Source organism: Hipposideros armiger, unplaced genomic scaffold (genome assembly GCF_001890085.2).
Source record: "Hipposideros armiger isolate ML-2016 unplaced genomic scaffold, ASM189008v1 scaffold_37, whole genome shotgun sequence".
NCBI classification, from domain to species: Eukaryota; Metazoa; Chordata; class Mammalia; order Chiroptera; family Hipposideridae; genus Hipposideros; species Hipposideros armiger.
Window position 1 is genome coordinate 5453334 of NW_017731387.1, and position 20187 is coordinate 5473520.

The 20187-nt window shown below is 58.6% G+C and overlaps 1 protein-coding gene across 4 annotated transcripts in view; it reads left to right on the forward strand.

The window, feature by feature from the left end:
* ADORA1 (adenosine A1 receptor) overlaps positions 1–20187 on the forward strand; it is a 26572-nt gene continuing 6385 nt past the window's right edge. The window contains exons 1-2 of one of the 4 annotated variants that reach the window (XM_019638083.1): positions 1–87; positions 834–1228. In XM_019638083.1, coding sequence (XP_019493628.1) covers positions 888–1228 — 341 coding nt within the window. In that variant the 5' untranslated portion in view covers positions 1–87; positions 834–887. The other 3 variants (XM_019638085.1, XM_019638086.1, XM_019638082.1) reach the window with 3 other exon arrangements.

Consider the following 20187-nt stretch of genomic DNA (forward strand, 5'->3'; position numbering starts at 1 on the left):
TGGCGGCTGCTGGAGGCGTCGGGCTGGGAGGGCGCTCGGTCGGAACGCTCAGGTGGCTGGGAGCGCTGCCATCTCTGGTGACTTTGGGTAGGTCCTTGTTTCCGTCCGCCCCCGGGGCTCCCCGATGGGGCTGCAGCGGAGGGTTGAAAAAGGCGACAAGAATGCCCCCCCTGTAGGGGCAGGGGAGGGCGAAGGTCCCTGGCAGAGCTGGACCGGGGCCAGGGCACCGCGGGGAGGCCGGCGCCCAGCGTCTCAGGTGAGTGGGCGCACGCTGCGGAGGGGGGGCTCGCGCCCCGGCCTGTGCGGGGCTCAGTCCCGCGGACCCACGTCTGCCAGCCCCGCGCCAGGTGCGGAGCGGGGGCGCTACCTCTTTAAAAGCGCCGGGGGCCGAGCCTCTGCCGCACCATGTGATTGCTTGAAAGGCCGGGCTGGCCGCGCTGCGGCGGGAGCGGAGGACCGGGAGCTGCCCCGCTCGCCGCGGAGCCCTGGGCGGCACCAGGTGCCCCCAACTCTGGGCAGGATGGTGAGCTCCTCGCACCCTGTTCTGTGGGCGCGGGGGACCCTGCGGGGTGTGCGTGCGCGCGCGCGTGTGCTGGGAGCAGCCTCACACCTGATAAAAAAGCCCGTGGAGCAGTGAGCACAGCTATTTTAAGTTGCTGACTGGGACCTCTGGGGACGATAAGGGGAAGGGACAAAGATTAGGCAGAGAAAGGGCCAGCGTACCTCTTCAGCCTGAGCCGGCAACAGGCGTGCCAAGTGGGGCGCGCCTCCGAGGGCCGCGGGAGTCCCGGGGCTGCCAGGCAGGCCCCCCACGCAGGCTCCCGTGCCCACAGGTGCCCGCCGGCCGGCCGACGCGCCCCCTGGCGCCCGCCTGCTGATGCGCCGCCATGCCTCCGTCCATCTCGGCCTTCCAGGCCGCCTACATCAGCATCGAGCTGCTCATCGCGCTGGTCTCGGTGCCCGGGAACGTGCTGGTGATCTGGGCAGTGAAGGTGAACCAGGCGCTTCGGGACGCCACCTTCTGCTTCATCGTGTCGCTGGCCGTGGCTGATGTGGCCGTGGGCGCCCTAGTCATCCCACTCGCCATTCTCATCAACGTGGGGCCTCAGACTTACTTCCACACCTGCCTCATGGTCGCCTGCCCTGTCCTCATCCTCACCCAGAGCTCCATCCTGGCCCTGCTGGCCATCGCAGTGGACCGCTACCTCCGCGTCAAGACGCCACTCCGGTGAGTGCAGAGCCCCCGAAGGTCCTGGCTGAGCCCATGCTGTGGCTTGAGGGCCATCTAGAGAGGACAGAAGGTAGGCTAAGCCCCAGGTGCACCAGACACCCTCTGGTCCACTGCGCCCCAGCTGTTGCTCTGCCCACCTGCCCTCTGCTCTGCAGAGCCAGGGGGAGCTGTGCTTGGAGCAGGGAGGGGGCCCTGGGTGGCTGGCAGTGCCCAGGACCCCAGAGCCCAAGTGCTGTTCTGACACAGCCAGCAGCCTGCCTCGGGTGGGGGTTTGCAGGGACCACTGAGACAGTCACGGTGAGTGCTGGGTGGGGGTGAGCTGAGCCCCACCAGTCCCAGGGAAGCGTGTGTGTCGGGGGCACAGCAGATTGCTATAGCCAGTGAGGCTGTGCTGAGGTGGCCCACCAGGGTCGGGTGCTGCTTCTCTGGCCGGACTGGGCAGCTTTCCTGGGTCACTTGTTCCTCTCATTGTCCCATCTCTGTGCCCGCGTCTCCCCTCCCCACCCCCACTCTCCAGGGCTGTCCTGTGGAATCTAAGCAGCCTGGTTGCCTCTGCACAGCTCCCACCGCTGGGATCTCTGTTGCAAGCAGGAGGGAGAAATGCGGCACCTTCTCTTAACGTCCCCATTCTGTGGCATAACCGCACGTGCCTTTGCCAGTCGCAGCAGGGGGACCCATGCTGTGTCAGGCAGCACCATGGTGGGTGGCCTGATGGTGGAAGTCCTCTCAGGGGTGTTTAGTCCACACTGGGGCTTCTTGCCCAGGACTTCCAGGCCACAATCTCGTCACCAGGCAGTGCCTGGTCCACCAAGAGCCAGTAAGTGCCTGGGCGCCCTGCCAGGGCCGGCCCTGCTGGCATCCTCTTGTGAGGAGTGCTTGCCCCCTCTTTCAGTCTTGTCGCCGGGGCGCTCTGGCCATCTCTGGCACCTGACACCCCTGGAGCAGCTTCCATATCTGGGATGCGGTGCCTCTGGCCTCACTTGGCAACTTGCCTAGGCAGGCCTAGGCACCCACATTTCTCCCATTTGCGTTACATTTGTGCAACTTTTGGAAGCTTTTTTCCATGCACCAGTTTTTCCATGACGCTGTAAGGAAGGTGGAGTGGGAGTTGTGGAAGGAAAAGTAAGACCCAGAGGGTCTCCTGGTGATCCCACTGCCGGCCTTCCTGACCTCCGACCCACCGCCTCACCGTTTCTCTGCCCTGTCTACCTCCCTCACATCGTCCTGGTTTCCCAGGGGACGCAGGGTGCAGACGGCTGCTCAGGGGACAGAGGAGGCAGGGAAGGCAGTGCATTAGTGGCGGGAGCTGAGCCCGACCATGTAAGTGTTGCCACATTAGGAAACTCACAGATGTGCGGATGTAGAAAGGCAGCTCAAGAAATTCTGTCTGCTGAGTGGGTGCCAACGTGAGCCAAAGGCCAGGTCCTGATGTGACTGACAGAGGTTACGGGTTGTGGAATGCTCCCCGAATGCCCTGTGACGATGACAATGGCTGTGCTGGCAGGAGCCATAGGCCCGTCCCTCCAGGAGGCAGCTTCTGTGCTCCAACCTCAAGGAGCCGTCTTCTGAGGTCCCGGGCTGGGGCGTGCATAGAGGCTGAGGATACAGGCCTGGCTTCCAGTCCTTAGTATGAGATTCTAGTTGTGTGACCTTGGGAAAGTCACTTATTAGCCTCTTTAAGCGTCAATTTCCTCAACTACAGAAGGGACAGTAATAACAGTACCTTCTTCCTAGGATGATGGGAAGAATATAAAGCACTTAGTAAGTGCGTTGTCTGACATTTATGTGTGAGCCCCACACAGGGGGTTTGGGCTTCAGATTTATTTTTATCAGCATGTGGCTCACAGTGGGGCTGAATAGGCAAGGCGCGCCCCCCACATTCGGGCTTGGGGGGTTGGGGTGGGTGGCCCGAACTCACGGCCACCCATGCCTTCTCTCCTTGGTGGATTGCCAGTGCCTCAAGGTAGTGACCGCCATCCATCCGTCTCTGCCGTTTCTCCAGAACCCAGCACAGTGTCTGGCACACAGCAGCTGCTCAGCAAATGTGGGCCGGGCTGGATGAGGCTCAGGCAGGCCCTCTGGATGTCTACTCCCTTGCCTTCCTGCTGTAGGCTGGACCCGCCCCTCGTCCCACTGCACAGCCTGAGTACAGCCACCCTGTCGTGCCTGGGGGTGCCCCTGGGAGGAGCCTTTTTCCTGCTAGGGCCTAGCTCCCAAAGTGGGGTCCTGGAGGTGTGTCCATCGCTGCCCAGGTCCCTTGTGCTGGTCCCCTCTGGGCCACTGAGTCAGTGGGCTGCTGGGTCTGGGACAACACCTCTCAGCCAGAGGTCCCCAGGCGCCTGGCCCCCTGCCCTGATGAGCCAGGCAGAGGTAGATGTGGCCCTGGGCACCAGGAACTGACACTGACCAAGCATCGGTGAGGCCTGTGGGTGACGGGGTGAAGCATGGTTCAGTCAGCCAGCCACAGATTTCATGTCCTCCATTTGGCAGAAAGACAAGAGAGGAAAAGGGTTCACATCATGTAGTGTGACCCAGCTAGGAGAAAAAAAGCTCAAATTGTTGATTCATCAGTAGCGTATGACATTTACATGTATTTTGCATGTTATTTGCACAACACCTTCACAGGCTTGGTACTCGATACCCTGTTCCCCTCAGCTGCTACCTCTGGGGAACCTCCAGCGTTTGTCCTTCACTCCGCACCGTGGGGACTTGGCATCCAGTGCAGGGGCCGGTGACGGGAAGGAGTGCCAGCAGGGCTCCCAGACCAGAGCCCTGTGTGGGCAGGAGACCCCAGCAGGGCTGTCTGGACCGGCGCGCTGGGGTGGGGTCGAGCAGGGTGGGCGTTCGGGAGTCAGGCCTGCTTTGGACCTTGCGCTGCTGCTAATGGGCTGTGCAGCCTCAGATAAGGTGCTCCACCTCACTGAGCCTTTTCTGCCCTCGTCTGCTAAATGGAGCGGCTCGATCCCAAGTCTCTGCAGCTCCTTTCAGCTGTGTCTGTGGTCCGTCATCCTTCCTGCTCTGGCCAGTGCTTGTGGAGACCCTGGGAAGGTCGTGCTGTGCTTTCAGCTCCCAGGGGTATGAGCTGGGCACTGTGCTGCTTTTCATATGCGCCGGCTCATTCAATGCCCGTAGCATTATCATTCTGCCCATTCTGTCGCTGCCTCTGCAGGTAGATTGAGGCCTGGGGTTCAGGGAGCTTCTGTAACTTGACCAGACAAACACCTTTTCAGGAGCGGAGAGGGGATTTGAGTCCAGCCTGTCTGCCAGATGCCTTTAGCCAGTGAGCTGTGTGCATCTTGAATCAGGCCCAAGAAGCTGTGGGACTCATGGAGGAGTCTCTTCAGGCTGTGGGTGCGGTGGTTTTCCTCTGCATGTTGCTCGGCCTTGCTCACGCCTCCCCGCCCTCCTCACCTCCGCTCCAGTGGCGGTTGAGCCCCTGGCCGCCTGGCCTCTGTCCACAGCTGGCGGCCTGCCCAGCTTGGCTGCTGATGGGGGTGGGGGCCGGCCTGCGGACCAGCAGGGAATCTGGTCGATTAGGGTGTGTTTGCTGTTAGGCATCAATTCAGCCCTCTCACCCTGACTGGCCTGAGCTTTGCTGGACAACTGAAGTGCCTCCTGTGCTTGTCCCCTAGCAGGCCACTCTCCGTGGCCTCAGGGTCCCAGACCAATGGCTCTGCAGTGTTGGCATCTGCCTGCAGCCCCTCTGTGTGAGCATGAATTAGTCAGGGCCTGGAGTGTGAAACAGGAGAGGCGACAGAGGCCCAGGGCTCTTTCCCAGCTTCTGACCCAAGAGGCCAGGGAAGGAGAGCCTGTTACCGGTCACCTGCCTCAAGGCACAGAATAGAGAAATGCCGCCTCCACAGGTGAAGTCAGCAATTAGCGTGGCTTAGAGGGTGAGTGTCCTGGGAGGATGTTGCTTCCTGCCCAAAAAGGGAATTCCTTTGTTTGAACTAGGGACAGCCTCAGGTGGGATAGGCCAAAGGCTGGGCTGGGCAAGGTGACTGGACTTTAGAGGAGAGCTATCGGGATTAGTTCCGAGGAGGAGCGCTTCCCTCAGCTGGCGTTGGAGGGGCCCCCAGGATGCAACCTGCCCAGGTGTGAGCTTCTTGGAAGCAGGTAATGACCAGGGTGCCTCCTGGAGAAGCCCTGTACCCCAGGGTCACGGGGTGGAGCTCCTACCGGCCACAGCCTGACACTCCATCTTCATTTCTGAGCATAAAAGCATCCACATTTATCGTGAAAAATTTGAGAAATATGGGAAAGAATAAAGGTGATAAAATCACCAGTAATGTTACTCCTACAGGTAACTAGTATTAACATGTGGTGTTCCACATGTCTGTCATCTATCAGTTTTTAGTTGAGAGTGCCTATAGTTTTATATTCCATCTTATTCACTTAATGTTATTTTGTAAGCACTTACCCATGTCAGTAACAATGATTTGGTAAGGATTTTTATGATGGTATAATATTGGAGGGTTTTTTATTCATCCTTTAGGTCTCATCTCAAACGCCCCCTTAGAAAGGCCATCTCAGACCTCGTCCCTGCAGGGGCCCAGGTTAACTTTCTGTCAGGTCCTCAGGTTGCAGCTGCGTCTATCTCCTTCCTATCGCTCGTGGCTTTTGTGAGCGTGGTGGGCGCCCACAGGGCCGGGACCCCGTCTGCCTACCTATCCATGTGGTCCCAGGCCTGACACAGAAGAGGCGTGCTGTCAGCATCGTTCAGTAAGTGAATATCATATTTTATTTATTCATTCTTATATTTTTGAGTATTTGGATTGTTATTATTTTTTTATTATTACAAATAACACTGAGATGACATGCACCGTTCACGTTGTTTGTAAGGTCAGGGCCAGACCTGGACCCTGGCTGCGCTTCCATCTATAAGGGCTTCCTTCTGCATTAACTGGTTCCCAAGTCCCTTTGCTCCGAGTTGAGCACTCCTGCCCAGTTTCGCTGCGACGGCAAATCCCCAGAGGAGCATCTGGCATTCCTCTACCCTGAGCCCTGATGCTGGGTGGGCAGGACTCTCTGGGCCCCAGGTCCTTCCCTCGTCGCCTGGCCTCTGCTTCTGGGACAGGAGAGCCGTCCCCGGGCAGAGGGCTCGGCTCAGTGCCTCGTGCTGCCTGTTTGGCACGGTGGGCACAGAGCAGAGAGGACCCTGGGCTCCTTGGGCGCTGAGTCACCCCTGCAGCGAGCATCCTTAGCTCCGGCGGCTGGCTCGGTAGATGCCACATAAGGACATAGCTCTGTGACCACCACCCAGACAATTTCCAGGACATTTCAGCAGCCCAGAAGGCTCCCCTCGAAGGGTGATAACTCTGCTGACAGCACCCTCCAGACTGATTTTGCCTGTTCTTGATCTTCCGTAAAGGGCATCAAGTAGTAGGTACTCTTCCTTGTCTGACGCTTAGAAGTGTGTCTGAGGTTCATCCCTATCGTCGATTGAACAGTAGGTTCTATTTGTTTGTTCCTTTCTTCATGGCTGTTAGGGTTCCACTGTGTTCCATCCATTGGTACTGTGTCCCGCTATATTCAGTTTAAACAATGATTTGTTTACATTCTGGATGTATGTTGAAGAAAGAGCCAAAGAACGTGTTTATGGATTGCATGTGGGATGTGAGAGTGAGAAGAGTCGAGTATGAGTGAACCCGGAGGCCAAACAAGTCCGGGGCTCATGCTGCCTGCGCCCCTCGGCCAATAGACCAGCATAGGAGCTGGGCCATAGAATAAGTATTTATTATCACAGCACCAGTGGTCTGAGAAGGCAGCAGGTTAACACCTCTGAAAACCACCTTCGCATCCTCAGACCAGTCTTGGGTATTTAAGGGAAAATCTGGGCGTTCCTCCAGAGGCCATGTGATGGTTTTGGGGGTCTGCACGGAGCCTTCTTCTCAGGCGATGTGGCTTCCCTACGTGGCAATCAGCCCAGCAGCAGTGATGACAGTAACCTGGAAAGAATGCTAGGCCATAAAGATTGTGATCAGTAAGCATGGGGGTATTAATCATAAGTTTCAGGGTAATTTTCTAAAACAGGAAACTGGGACAGGGGACATTTCGAGGTCAAGCCGTAGGGGGATAATCTATTACTAAGCTTTAGGTCAAGGAAAGGTGAGACCCCCTCTCTGCTACGGGGGTCCCTGCCGGGTCCTGCTTTATGAGCAAACTTTCAGGCCTCAGCTCCTGGCACAGTCTGGGGAGCAATCAAAGTGGTTCAGATTTAGACACAATGAGTGTGGAGTGTCTGCCAGGTGCCGCAGTGGGGTGCTGAGGGGGACGTGGGAGGTGCAAGGCGGAGCTCAGGTCCGGACTGGGGGCATACGTGCACCCACACGGCTGGTGAGATCCCGAGCTGAAGATGACTGGACATTGGGAGCTTGGGGACCAGACAAGGCACCAGCCTCCGCGGCTGAAGGAGAACCAACCACACACTCCCCCAGGCGTCCGAAAGCCAGGTGTGGAGAGGACACCAAGGGGGCGAGAGGCTGGCCTTTGGGCCACAGGGGAGCGGGCCTGGGAGCGAGCATGGGGTTTGGAGAGGCCGATATCCGCCGACGGTGGGAGCAGGAGCCTGTGTGGGCCGGCGCAGAGGAGGACGGCAATGGAGGAACCTGTTGCAAAGAGAGCGAAGTAATCGGTCAAGCTGTCAGGAGACGGGATCAAGGCATTTTGTTTTGTGTTGTTTCCTGAGATAGGAGGGAGGTTTACATACTGACCGAGATGACCCAGCGGACACTGCAGAACTCATGATGGATCGAGGGACAGGCGTGGAGGGATGTGCTCGCTTAGGGTTGGGACCTGGAAACACACAGGGCTTGGCTCTGGAGGGGCGTGGCCTCGTTTACTGGGCAGGAGGCACGGGCGTAGCTTTCCCAGTGGTGTGGGAAGCTGAGAGGGCGCACCTGGGAGGAGGTGGTGCAGACAGCAGCAAGTGTGACATAGTTCTCTGTGAAGGGGACAGTGACGAGACTCAGGAAGTTTGGTACAGCTGGGGCGGTAGGAAGGGCCCACGTGACGCTCAGGGTGATGAATCTGAAGCAAGACTTGGCAGCATGGCTGTGTGTCCAGCTGCACGGGCACCTGAGTGAGTGGTCACTCCTCCACTGATTAGAGGTGCCAGGCTGCGTGCCAGGCATGGTACCCTGGCCCCTGCCTTCACGGAACCTAGGGAGTAGTCGGGAGCAAGCCAGCACCCAGGGCAGCAAGTAGAGAGCTCCAGTCACAACTTGAAAAGAATTCCAGGAAGGAGGTCATGCTGGCACTCCCGTGGCAGCTCGCTTTGGCTTCTCCAAACTCCACGCCAGTGTCCAGACACCTACAGGGCTGAGGACTAAGGCAGGGCCGTGTGGGCTTGTGGTTCATGGTCAAGAGTTTGGATTTCAACCTGAGTGCACGGTGAAGCCTCTGAGTGCTGTAGGCAGGGAATGATGTAATCCAAATTACGTATTTAAAAAGTCAGAAGTCCTTAATAAAATAGTAGCAATCAAATACAGTGACATATCAACCAAACAGGGTTTACCCCATGTGTGCAAGGGCGGTTTCACACTTGGAAAAACGATCACTCCGTGTTCTCAGTGCATGAACGTGAGAAGGTCACCATGCTTGCGTGGAGGTTGCAGACTGAGGGACAGGGAGCTGGGGAGGGAAACGGTGGGAGGGAGAGGAGAGATGCATTGCAGAATCTAGCAGACGACTCGAGTGGAGGCGAAGTGATGGCAAGCCCACCGGCAGTCCCTCTGTCACTGCTGCTCAGCTCCTGTCGCTTTGTCCCTCGGTGTCTCCGTGTGGTCCCTGTGATCTGGGAGATGGAGGTGGGCCCCTTCTCGCCTCCCACAGCTTCCGTGGGGGCTTCTCAGGCACCTCCCGCTGCTCAACCTTGTCTCCCCAACCCAGGAGCCTGTCGGCTTTCTCTGCGGGGACCACAGCATTAAGGACATGTGGCTTTGGGCTCCCTGAAGCTTCCAGAAGGGTACAGCAGAGCTGGGGTTCTTCCTTCCCGCCAGGCTCCGCTCAGGATGAGACACGGTGGCTTCTGGGATGGCTAAGGCCCCCACGTCTCTGCCTGCCCCCAGTCACCTTCGGGAGGGTCCTGTCCCTGGACACGGTGTGCCTCCACCGCTTCCTTTGCCAACCTCACTGCGGGCCCCCTCTGGTGACCTGGCACTATGGGTGGGTCCCTCCACAGCAGGGTCTTCCCCCAACTGCTCTAGGGCACTGAGTGGCCCAGTGTCAGCTAATGTGGCAGAAAGGATAGTCAATCAACGGCAGACAGTTGTCAAGCATGGGCTCCACGGCTGATGGGGCTCCCCGGCTGGCAGGGGCACGCTGTGCGTCTGTGGCCCAGCCTGCTCTGAGAAGCCGTCAGCTCCCCACACCGAAACGCATTCCTTTGCCTCGTGCAGCAGAGAAGGTTTTGCAGTACAGTTACCGTTGTCAGATTTTCCAAAGCTTGTTTTTCATTTCACTTGATGTTATGGGGCCCCTGTCATCCCTTTGGGGTCAGGTCCATCCATCCCATCAGCACAGGCTGCAGGCACTGTGACGGCAGGTGTGGCTGTATCCTCCGTCTGCTCGTTGTGTCCAGTACCTAACACCCACCTGGCTGGCACTTAGTAGGTGGCCGAGTCAGTCTGTGGGGGAAGGAAGAGGAGAATGCTCAAAGGGAGGACAAGCCCTTACAGGGCAGGGAGAGTGGGCAGAAGGTGGGGAGAAAGCAGCCGCTATTTCAGACTCTCCACCTGAGGACGCAGCCTCGTTTCACTGGAGCACTCCCAGGAGAACCTGGCAAGTTTGGGGATGTGTGTATCCTGGTCTCCTGACCCCAAGCTCTTGTTTCTATGAGAGGAGGGAGTGAATAGCCTCTCCTGAACCCTCCCAATCCTCTGAGGGCCTCACCTTGTGCAGCTCCTGGGGGTCCGGCGTCTCAGGGAGCTGCATCAAGGGCTCCCCTGGGTGCCGGCAGCCCTACAAGTTGCCTCTGGGGAGGAAAACGTTTTATGTGTTGGGGACGCGCCATGCCCAGCTGCCACGCCTGCCACAGTGGCTGTCTTCTGCACAGCAAGCACAACACCCCACCCCCATATTACGGGCTTCCAGGGCCGCTGAGGACAATGGCCCAACAAGGGCTGGGGAAACACAGACAGCGCTCAGAGCCCCAGGGGCTGACAGTCTGGGGGCGAGCCAGTGAGCCAGCAAGGGGCACCCCCAACCTTTCATCGTGACAGGGGGCCAGGGTGGCTTCAGGCTCTTGGTGGTGGGTGTGCATTCACACAGGCACATGTGTGGAAGGGGGGGGGGTTGTAGCTTTTTATTTTCACAAGTCAAAACTCTATCCTGGGCTTCCAGACCTTTCATCCAACCCTGCTCACTCACCTTGCCCCCGTCCGCCTGCCGCTTCTCCAAGGCCCAGACAAGAGTCCCAGCCAAGCTCACCTCTTTCCTGTTCGTCGCCCACCCCTCACTGTTCATCTTCCTTGATGCAGGAACACAGTTTACACGTGCACGTCAACAAGTGTTTTCCGATGACACAAGTCGTGTCCTCAAGGGCACAGACCCACAGTCTGGTGAGCAAGACTGATAATTCACCAGCTGCCACGCAGCAGGAGGCCCGAGCGGGCTTGGCCCACACCCAGACATGGGGCCCAGGTCGCCCTCACATGTGATGCTCAGCCGCACGCCTCCCGCTCCTTGCGCTCAAAGCTCACTTCTCTGCCTCCTGCCATCTCTTCTGAGCCTGTCCAGGCCTTGAAGTTGAGAAGGACAAAAGAAGGGAATTTGATATCTAAGACCATGTCTTACACACACCCACCCCCTGAAAGCGGCTCCCTTCTCTAGTCTGTTTAATTCCTCCCGTTCTGTAGTACTCAGCTCAGATGACCTCTCCTCCAGGAAGCCTTCCTTGTTTTGTCTTCATGTAGGAACAGCTCCCATGTGCCCCTTTCACACAACCCTTGTGAAATTCACTGAGGTAACCTCCCTCGCTGGCCTGTGGAGACGTGAGGGTGGGGTCCAAGCCTACTCATCTCCGTGGATCTCCACGGCACCCAGCATGATTCCTGCGCACGTCGAGTTCCCAGTGACTGACCCAGGGGCTCACTGAATGAATGGTGACAGTAGCAGCTGACAGGAGCACTGTGGTGTGCCCAGCCTGTGCTCCATACTTCATATGGAGTCTCTTACGTAAATTCCCACACAGGTTATGAAGAGGCACGAATAGTTTTATGTAAATAGAATATCATGTGCCTGTTGTCCACATTCCCTGAGAAAGCTGAGGTTCAGAGGCCACACAGCTTGGGAACAGCCATGTAGCTGCTAAGTGTAACCAGAATTGTTGAACGAATAGTTGGATAGATGAATGGAAAGACCTGTATTTGAGCCTGGACTCCATCCGACATGGACTGCTGGGGGATCTGGGGTAAATCATCTACCTGTTTGGGTCTCAGTTTCCACATCTATAAAACGGGCATTACTCCAAACCCTAGTGTAAAGCTGAGTCTGCCAGGCGGCGCTCGCGGATAGGGAGGGGAGGCCTTGTTGTCCAGGGTATGTGGCCCCCTGACCCCCCTCTGGTCTCTGGCTCACAGTTCGGAGCGCTGCCCGAGGGATGGCTGGTGTGGATGTGACAGAGCTGATGCTGGCTGCAGGCCACGTATGTGAGTAGGCCATAGACCCAAGAGACAGGAGCTGCTGCTGGGGGGAGAGGACAGTTAGTAGGCGGGCGTTGCCCCACACCTGGAGCTGACATGTCCCCTCTCTGCCTCCTGCCTGCTGGGGCTGTGGCTGTGGTGTGGGCAACGGGCAGCCGGCGGCCACCAGAACGGAGGCTCCACCCAACACCAGGTGGGTCGCACCTGGAGTTGTCAGGGACTGACCAGCAGTGATGGAACGGCTGTTGGTACTGGCTTGGACTCATCATGACAGGGCCGCTCTAGGGCCTCGCAGGTTTGCACAAGAGTGTCAGCAAGGAGGGGACATTCTCCAGGCCCCACTTGTCCTGTCAGAATGTGGCCCGGGTCTCAACTCAGTCTGCATTCAAGACTTGAGAGAAAAACATTAAGGGAACACCTGCGAGGAGAGTCAAGGATGGGAGCCCCTCCCAGTTCAGGGAGGCTGTGAGGAGAGACCCCCTCATCTGCCCAGCACAGCGGGAGACTCGGGGCTGGGACCCAGGAGGCCGCAACTCGGGGCCTGGTCCGCCGCTGTGCCCGCCTGGACAAGCCACTCACTCCTCTGGCCTGTGTGCTCATTGCTAGGTGGGCGTGTGGCCCCTTGGCCAACTCCTTCACGTGGCTGCGGGGACCTGGGGGCCGTGTGAGTGCTGCGGTTTTTGGAAGGCACAGGGTCCCAAGTGTGTGGGGAGTCAGGCTGTCACGCTGCCTCCCAGCGGCTCTGCTGCTTCCTTGTCCTGTGACCTTGGGTAACCTTTCTGAGCACCAGTTTCTACATCTGTGAAGTGGAAATGCTAGCATCTGCCTCGTGGGACCGTGGAGGCTCATATGTGAGAACACTGTCTCTCTAGCATCATGGGCTCCGTCTCCCCCTTTCCTGCTGTTGGTGGGTGAGGGGGGGGGGCGGATGAACGCGGTGTGTGTGTGTCTGCCTGTGTCTGTTGTGGTTGGGTGGACAGCCGACACGCTAACCCACCAGTGTGGCCTGAGAGTTCCTTCACATGACAATTGTCCAGCCTGACCATGGGGAAGTGACTGTGGCAGGGCTGGGAGCCACCTAAAGCCCTGTGCACAGGTAAGGGTGTGCCCTATCACTGTTCTGGGTGCAGAGCCTGGAGCACCCTCCCTTTCTGCTCCAAGCCCCTGTGTGAGCCCAGGGTCCGCCTGTCCTGAGAGGCCCCAGGGAAGGAGACACGCAGCCTGGTGTGTGTGTGTGTGGGGGGGGGGGCGGAGCCTGCATGCTGACAATGTCAAGGTCGGGACCAGCTCGGTGCCTTCTTTGGTAACATTATTAATTCTATTTAGTCCTGCAAGGCTGGTGTCAACACCATTCTACAAATAAAGATACAGAGAAACCAGGGAGGTAAAGGAACTTGAAAATTGTTACCCAGCTAACAAGTAGCAAAAACGGGATTTGAGCACCTGCCTGCCGGACACCTGGGTGAATGCTGTTTGTGATACACCTGCTCCCTGGGCTACTGTCCTCAGGGAGCTTCCAGGCTGAGACAGACGAGGAGGGAAGTCAGCTCAGGCTGAGCTGAGTGGGTGGGGCAGCTGGGAGCGAGGCTGCAGTGGGCACAGCCCGCCTGGCCTGGCCGGCGTCCTCCCTGGGCCCAGCGCCTGCTTGTGGTCATTTGCACCGTGCCAGGAAGCTAGGTCACGAGGTGCCTTGGGCCTCCTGGCAGCAGAAGTAATCCCGCCAGGCCCACGGAGGTGAGTGCAGATGGGCTCCAGGAGGCCCTCTCTGCCACCACAGGCAGAGCATATGCTGCCAGCAGCACTCCCCCAGTCCCGGGAACGTGGGCTTAGTCTCACCAGCTGTGGCTCTGGGCACTCACTGACCGTCCTGGGCCTCAGCTTTCCCAGCGACAACAAAATCTCCTCTCGTCACTGCATAAGCCCATGTGTGCCACCTGGTCTGGAAGTGCTCAGTGTTGCTGAGGTGGGAGCCTCTCGCCCCCTCCTTCTGCATCGTGGCCTGTTCCCTGTCCATGTGTGCTGGGCGTGGCCATCCACGAGGACAAACAGGTCGCACAGGGGGGATTTGCCATGGACATGGCCGGGATTCGTATCCTGTGTCCTGCGTGATCCCAGACAATGCCTTTCCTATTCCTGGGCTCCTCCCCACATGAGGGTGGGCGGGGCTGCTTCCGTGCCGCGTGCTGAGTACCATGGGTCCTGAGAAACTGGGACACCAAGGACGCGGGGACACCGAGGACGTGGGTGTGAGATTAGACCCTCCTCAGATTCCTCACAGCCTCATGGGAACTCAGTGCCTGAAACACAAAATGGGGCCTTTGGGGGCTGCTGACCTGAGGTGCAGCACCCATTCCGGCCACCAGCTGTGTGACTTTGGGCCGGTCACCCCGTGCCCTCCTCCACGGAGGTGCTGCCTTCCTGCTGGGAAGTTGGGTGCCAGTGGTGACTGTGGACATGCTGGGAGGTGACCGGCAGATGTCGGCTGATTTCACAGATGCTGGATGATTTGCTCACAGCAGCTTGAGTGTGACTGACACCCAGGCCCTGTGACACCTGCTAGTGTTTGTTCTAGGCCAACCGGTGTCACTCTGTTGGAGACAGTGGGTACCAGCTACGGAGGGAGGGGAGGGAGACGTGGGTTAGCCAGGCCTTCATGGGACTTGAAAGCTGGGGCCCTCAGGCTGGAGCTCCCAATTGGCCCAGACTGGGGAGGGAAGGCTCTTTGGTGCCCCCCCCCGCCAGCCTCAGGCTGTAGTGTGTGTCCTGCCTGAGCCCTGCCTGGCTGAGTCCCTAAGGACCATTACTGCCAGCTCTCTGCATTTTCTTTTCCAGCTCTGAGCACTGTGCCTTGAATTTTTCGAGAGTGGTAGACGGAAAAAAAGGGCTTTGATTTAATAAGTGCTCCCCTTCATAATTGAGCCCCCCCCCCCATGCAGGGCCATGGCAGATGTGAGGGAGGGCTTTGCTGAAGTGGGAGAAGTGGCTGAAAATGACTTTACTGATCACCCCTCGGGAAGCCGTGTGCCAGGCCCGGGCTCTGGGACCTGCCAGGGCTCCAAGCTGCTCCATTCAGGGGTGCGGCCCAGCCCCCTGCAGTGATGAGAAGGATTGGCCTTGCCCCAGGAGAACATGTGGCCGGATTCCTGCCAGAACCCCCTAATTAAGTGGCCTCGTGTGTTGGGCTGGGTGTCTCGGGCAGGACCTGGGACTGGAAATCTTGAGGCTTCTACAGGAGGTCCCTGCATGTCGGGGGCACAGGCTCTTCTGTCCACGGGAGGGACGGATGTGGTGGAGAGAAGCAGGAAGCCCCTCCTACCTGACTCACATTTAAGGTGGCTGAAATTCATCTCTCCCATGTCTCTGACTCTTTCCTGTTCTTTGGATTTGTTCTCTGCTCCCTCCCCAGGCCACCTGTTTTTCTGCTTTCTCCAGTTGAGGGTGTATTGTATGTGAGTCTGCTTCCCTTCCCCAGATAGCTTTGGGTGCCCACTGTGTGCCAGGGACTGTGGCAGCTGCTAGGACCCAACATGGAACCAGACTGAAATTGTGCTCAGGGAGGAAAACAGTTTTACTGATTGTCCTAGAAGGGCTGGAGGAGGGCAGCAGCCCCCACTCCCCCAAACCCGGCCCCTGCTGCATGCTGTCGCCCTGCCTGCACCGACCTCAGCAACCTGGTGCCTCCCCGCATCCCTCCTGCCCCAGCTCACCTCTGGGGCAAATGCAGGGGGGCTGGAGGACAGGGTGGGGTGTGGCAAATGCAGGGGGGCTGGAGGACAGGGTGGGGTGTGGCCGGTCTCATCTGTGCATAGCTGGCCAAGTCAGATTGGTTCCTGCCTTGTGCCTGGCCTGCAACTTCATGTAAATGCCCCACGGGCTGCAGGGCCCTGGGGCTCTGTGAATACTGTTCTGTGCAGTAAGACAAAGAAAGCACGGGAGACACCAAGGAGAGACATGGCTTCTTCCTGCTGTTATTTGGGCTCCAAACCCCACTGGCCAGGATGTGAGGGGGGAGAAGGCCCAGGCGTGGAACCCTAGGACGGGGCTCCTCCTAGGTCCCCTGTTGTGATGCAGCAGGAGCAGCTGGAGTTAGACCCTAGGGGGGACTTTCTGATGTAAAACGGGGGCCTGTGGGTGGGAGTGTATTCTTCCTTTGGAAAGGTTTCCAAGGTGGGGAAGTCTCCCTGTCCTCCCTGTCCTCCTGTGTTCTGCAACCTGTCGCACCTTTTTTTTTTTTAAAGATTTTATTGGGGAATCGGGGAAGGGGAACAGACAGGTAGACAAATTGCTGTTTCGTTCTTCAGTCTAGTTGTGGAGGACGTCGCCGCACCGGCCCATGTTGGTATGATCATTGCGCTCTTCCCGGGTGAGGCAGTCGGTCGCCAGTCGTTGGTCAGCCGCTCACAGCGGCTCCCGGTAGCTCACACTGGCTACCAGCCACTCACGCTGGCTGCCGGCCACTCACGTAGCTCACAGCAGCCCAGCTCCAGGTCGAGCTGTTATTCACCATCTTAGCTGTAGAGGGTGCAGCGTCACTGGCCCTCATGTGGGATCCAAACCGCAGCCCTGCTGCTCAGAGCTGGTGCTCCCAAGCCAGCTCTTAACCAGCTGAGCCACTCGCCCGGCCCACCTGTCGCACCTTTTCCAGCACAGGGGGCTAGATACCATGAACCGTAGGGAGCCTGAGGGCCCTGGCAGCAGAAATGGAGAGGAACCCAGGCCCATGTGAGCAGTTGTCCCCTCGGGGCAAGCATCCCTGTGACTCCCACTACGGGTGGCAGGCTTGCCTCCCGGGGCTCTGCGGGCTGTCCGCACAGGGTCACAGTTCTCTGATGGAAGCAGCCCTTCAGGCAGGTGCTGAGTCACCTGTGGTTCCAGACAGGCCAGGAGATGCTCACCAAGGTGTGGGAGGAGGGGCCTGGGCTGCCTCCTGGACTGTCTAGTGTCCACACGGCCATTTACCCCAGAGCTTTCCGACGCTCAGGGAGTGTGGCCCCAAGGGTCCCACTGGGCCGGCAAGCTCCCGCCACAGGGTCAGACGCTAGTTGGATCAGGGAACACAGAGTGACCCTGCACCTTGGCTGTGAGGTGGCAGAGCTGGCTACTCAGGCCATGTGGCAGGCCCTCCCAAGTGAACAAGTAACTGTGTATCTCGGCCCCTGCAGCTACTTTGTATCTCTTCAGGCTGCTGACTGTTTCCCAGAGGAATCAGGGATGTCCTTCTGTGGTGATAACCCGGGGGCTGCTCTTCATCTAGCAAGGGCCGAGAGAAACCGGTCACCAGCCAGCCAAGTCTCATCCCAGTGTGCAAACAAGGCATTGTCACTTGCTGTAGGCCACGAGCTGTTAACCGGTGGCCTTGAACTCACGCCTGACTTCACAGCGCTCTACTTGCTGAAGTGTCACGTCTCTCCCCGTTCCATGCTGTCCCCTCCCCTCCGTGGGGTGCACTGCTGGAGCAGGACATCCTTAGAGTGGGGGCGCCCTCTGGGAGCTGAATGTGCCCCTGACCCTTCCTCCCCCCGGTGCCCAGCTGGTCCCGTGTCGGGTGGGAGATGACACACTGCAGGAGAGGAGGCACATCTTCCAGATGGCCCACAGGGGAGGGGTCTCTCCAGGGCCAGCTTGCGCCCTCCCCTCAGAGCCTGGACAGCCCATGGTCTCCTGACGTCTACACACTGAGGTGTTCAGAGGCAGGATTCCCCTCTCTGGGGCCGCGACGCCCTCGCAGGGCAGCGTGGGCCTCTGCGTGCTTTCCAGCCAGGCACAATGGGGTGGCACCTGAAACACTTCCAGCTCCCCCTCCCGACACGGCAGCCAGGCCGTAGGATTCTCTGCCACCTTGTGCAGAGGCCAGAGAGGCCCATGGGAGTGACCCCAGTCAGTTCCCTTTCCCCATGACATCAGGTCTTTCCACTTCACTGGAAAAGGAATTTTACCCCTTTTAACACTGTGGATGCCCCAGGAAGGCCTCGTGCTGCCAGCCACTCACAGTTCATTAAATCGTATGCAGACAGCGTTGTTTTTTTCCATCTCACCTCATGAGTTAGAAAGTCACCCACAGCAGGTGGGCCAGCCTGGCCTTCCCCTAGAGCTGGCGAGTCCAATCTCAGAGCAGGAGATGGCCAGGCATGCTGAGATCCGGGCAGTTTCCGGAGTTCACTATTCAGGTCGGACTCCCTCCTCCTCCTCAAGGACCACAGGCCCTTGGGAGGAGGGGCTGCACCTGGCCTTGGGAGTCAGAGAGCTTGTCCCCCTGGGGGTGGCATCCGTTCTGAGCTCAGTGCCTGGGCTCCTGTCTTCTGTGGGGCTTAGGGCACAGGGTGGGGGAAGTAGGCAGGCATACTTTGAAAATGTGCCTCCCCCACATCTGAGAACCCCCTCCCAACACCCCAGCCCCTGCAGCCTCCTCTGGGTCAGAACCTTGAGAAAATCAAAACCCATGTTTGCAAGAGTGGGAGGCACAGCAGGGAGAGGGCACGCGGGCCTGCACCTCTGCGTCTGGGGTTTGGCCTTCCTTTGCTCAGCGCTGTGCCTCCCCATCAGGCTCAGAGGCAGCCCGAGGGGTATTTCTTCTGCTCATGCCAAGTTAGCCACAGGAAAGGATCTGAGTCTGAAGCTGGGGGTGGGGGCGGGGAGATGGACACAGAGACTTCCGTGTGTTTCCCACCGCCTGTGCAGTTCTTTGTCCTCAGCCAGTGACCAAGCCCATTACACTAATAACCTAATCAATTTATTCAGCTCTTTTCTTTCAAGGAGCTCGGAGTGTCTCTCCCTCCCCTGCAGCTCTGCAGGCCGGCCCTGGGGTGTCAGATGGTCCTGACACTGATATTCAGAGATGGTGGGTGATGCCTCAGGGCCTGAAGAAGCAAGACTCAAAGCAGGATTATTGGCACCCAGACATTCTGCCCCCACTCTCCCCCCATCCAGACCCCTCTGGGCAGCAAATATTTGGCTCCTGGAGCTTGTGATCGTATCTGGCTTTCTTCTCTTCTTTGGGAGGAAGCATTTCTCTGCAGGAAGTAGTTTAATAGTCTGAAAGTCCCACTTCCCTGGTGCTGAGATCTACGTTTCCAGTTACAAGTGGCTGAGACTCTGATCAGCAGGCAGGAAGGAGGGGAGCAGAGCCATGGGGGGGGGGATGGATGCGGGACTGCCCAGGGCGCGGACCCCTACCAGCCCCCCACGCAGCCCTCGGCCCCAGCGCCTGGGCCAGGAGCAGGTGACCAACAAAGGGACGGCCAGGCCGGATCCCAGCAGCTGAGGACACTGCATCACCCCTGGCTTCAAACACAGCCATGTTTGGTTTTCCAAGCCCATCGTGCGGGCCCTCGCGCTTTCTTCTGAGGACATGTCTGTTCTCTCGTCCCACTAGCAGGGACGTTGTGATGACTGTGCTCCAACATCCTTCCAACATGGGGCCTAACCAGGAGCACAGGAATCATTCAGGTGTCTACAACTGAAGGCATTTGATGCCAGGAATTGGTCACTCAGGTGATGAAGCATCTGAGAGGCTAGATGGGGGTAGTGAGGGAACCCAGAGACTAGCAACAACAGGAAGCAGCCCCCAGGCCAGGCTGCAAGACACAGGAGGGGGGTTTTGGGGGGCGGGGCTGGCTGAACCCGGAACCTGGGCCTGTCTGCTGGGAGGTGGAGCCGAGGAGGAGACTGACTGTGTGTGACACCGTCTGCCCAGAGGCGGACGGGACGAGATATCCTGGCTTCTCTCCCCTACCTCTGGCACCCCAGTGCCTGCCTTGGGCACAGTTGACCCAAGTGCTCGGGAAATGCTACCTGCAGGGGGCTCAGTGCCCCGTGACACAGAGCGGCAGCGCAGGGTGAGCAGGGGTAGCCCAGGGGGCAGCATGCAGCCTGCTTCTGTCAGGAGAGTGCTTTCAGGCCTCCATGCCCCCTCACCCCCCACCCCCACTGTCAGATGCCCTTTCCTGTCCAGGTCCCATGGTCTGCTCGTCACCTGATGTTCTAAGGAGGCTTACTGTTTGTGTTCTCAGATTCAGCCTAAAAGTCTGTCCCAGTGGTGTCTGGGAAGAGCCCTCCTGGGTAGGCAGCGAGCGGCCGGCCCTCTGTGGACCGTCCGGCCTCCCACTGGAATTGATCTCACTGCGAAAGGGGCCTATTCACGAGGCGAAGGACCCGTGGGGGTCCTGGGCATGCTCATGGCTGCTGCTGGGGTTTAGCTTGAGATGGAGACATGGCTTCTTGGGGCTGCAGGCTGGAAGGCTCCAGGGAGGCCGGGTCTGGCCCAGGAGCCACTGCTCGCCTCCCGTTGCAGGGGCAACACGGGGCTCAGGCTGC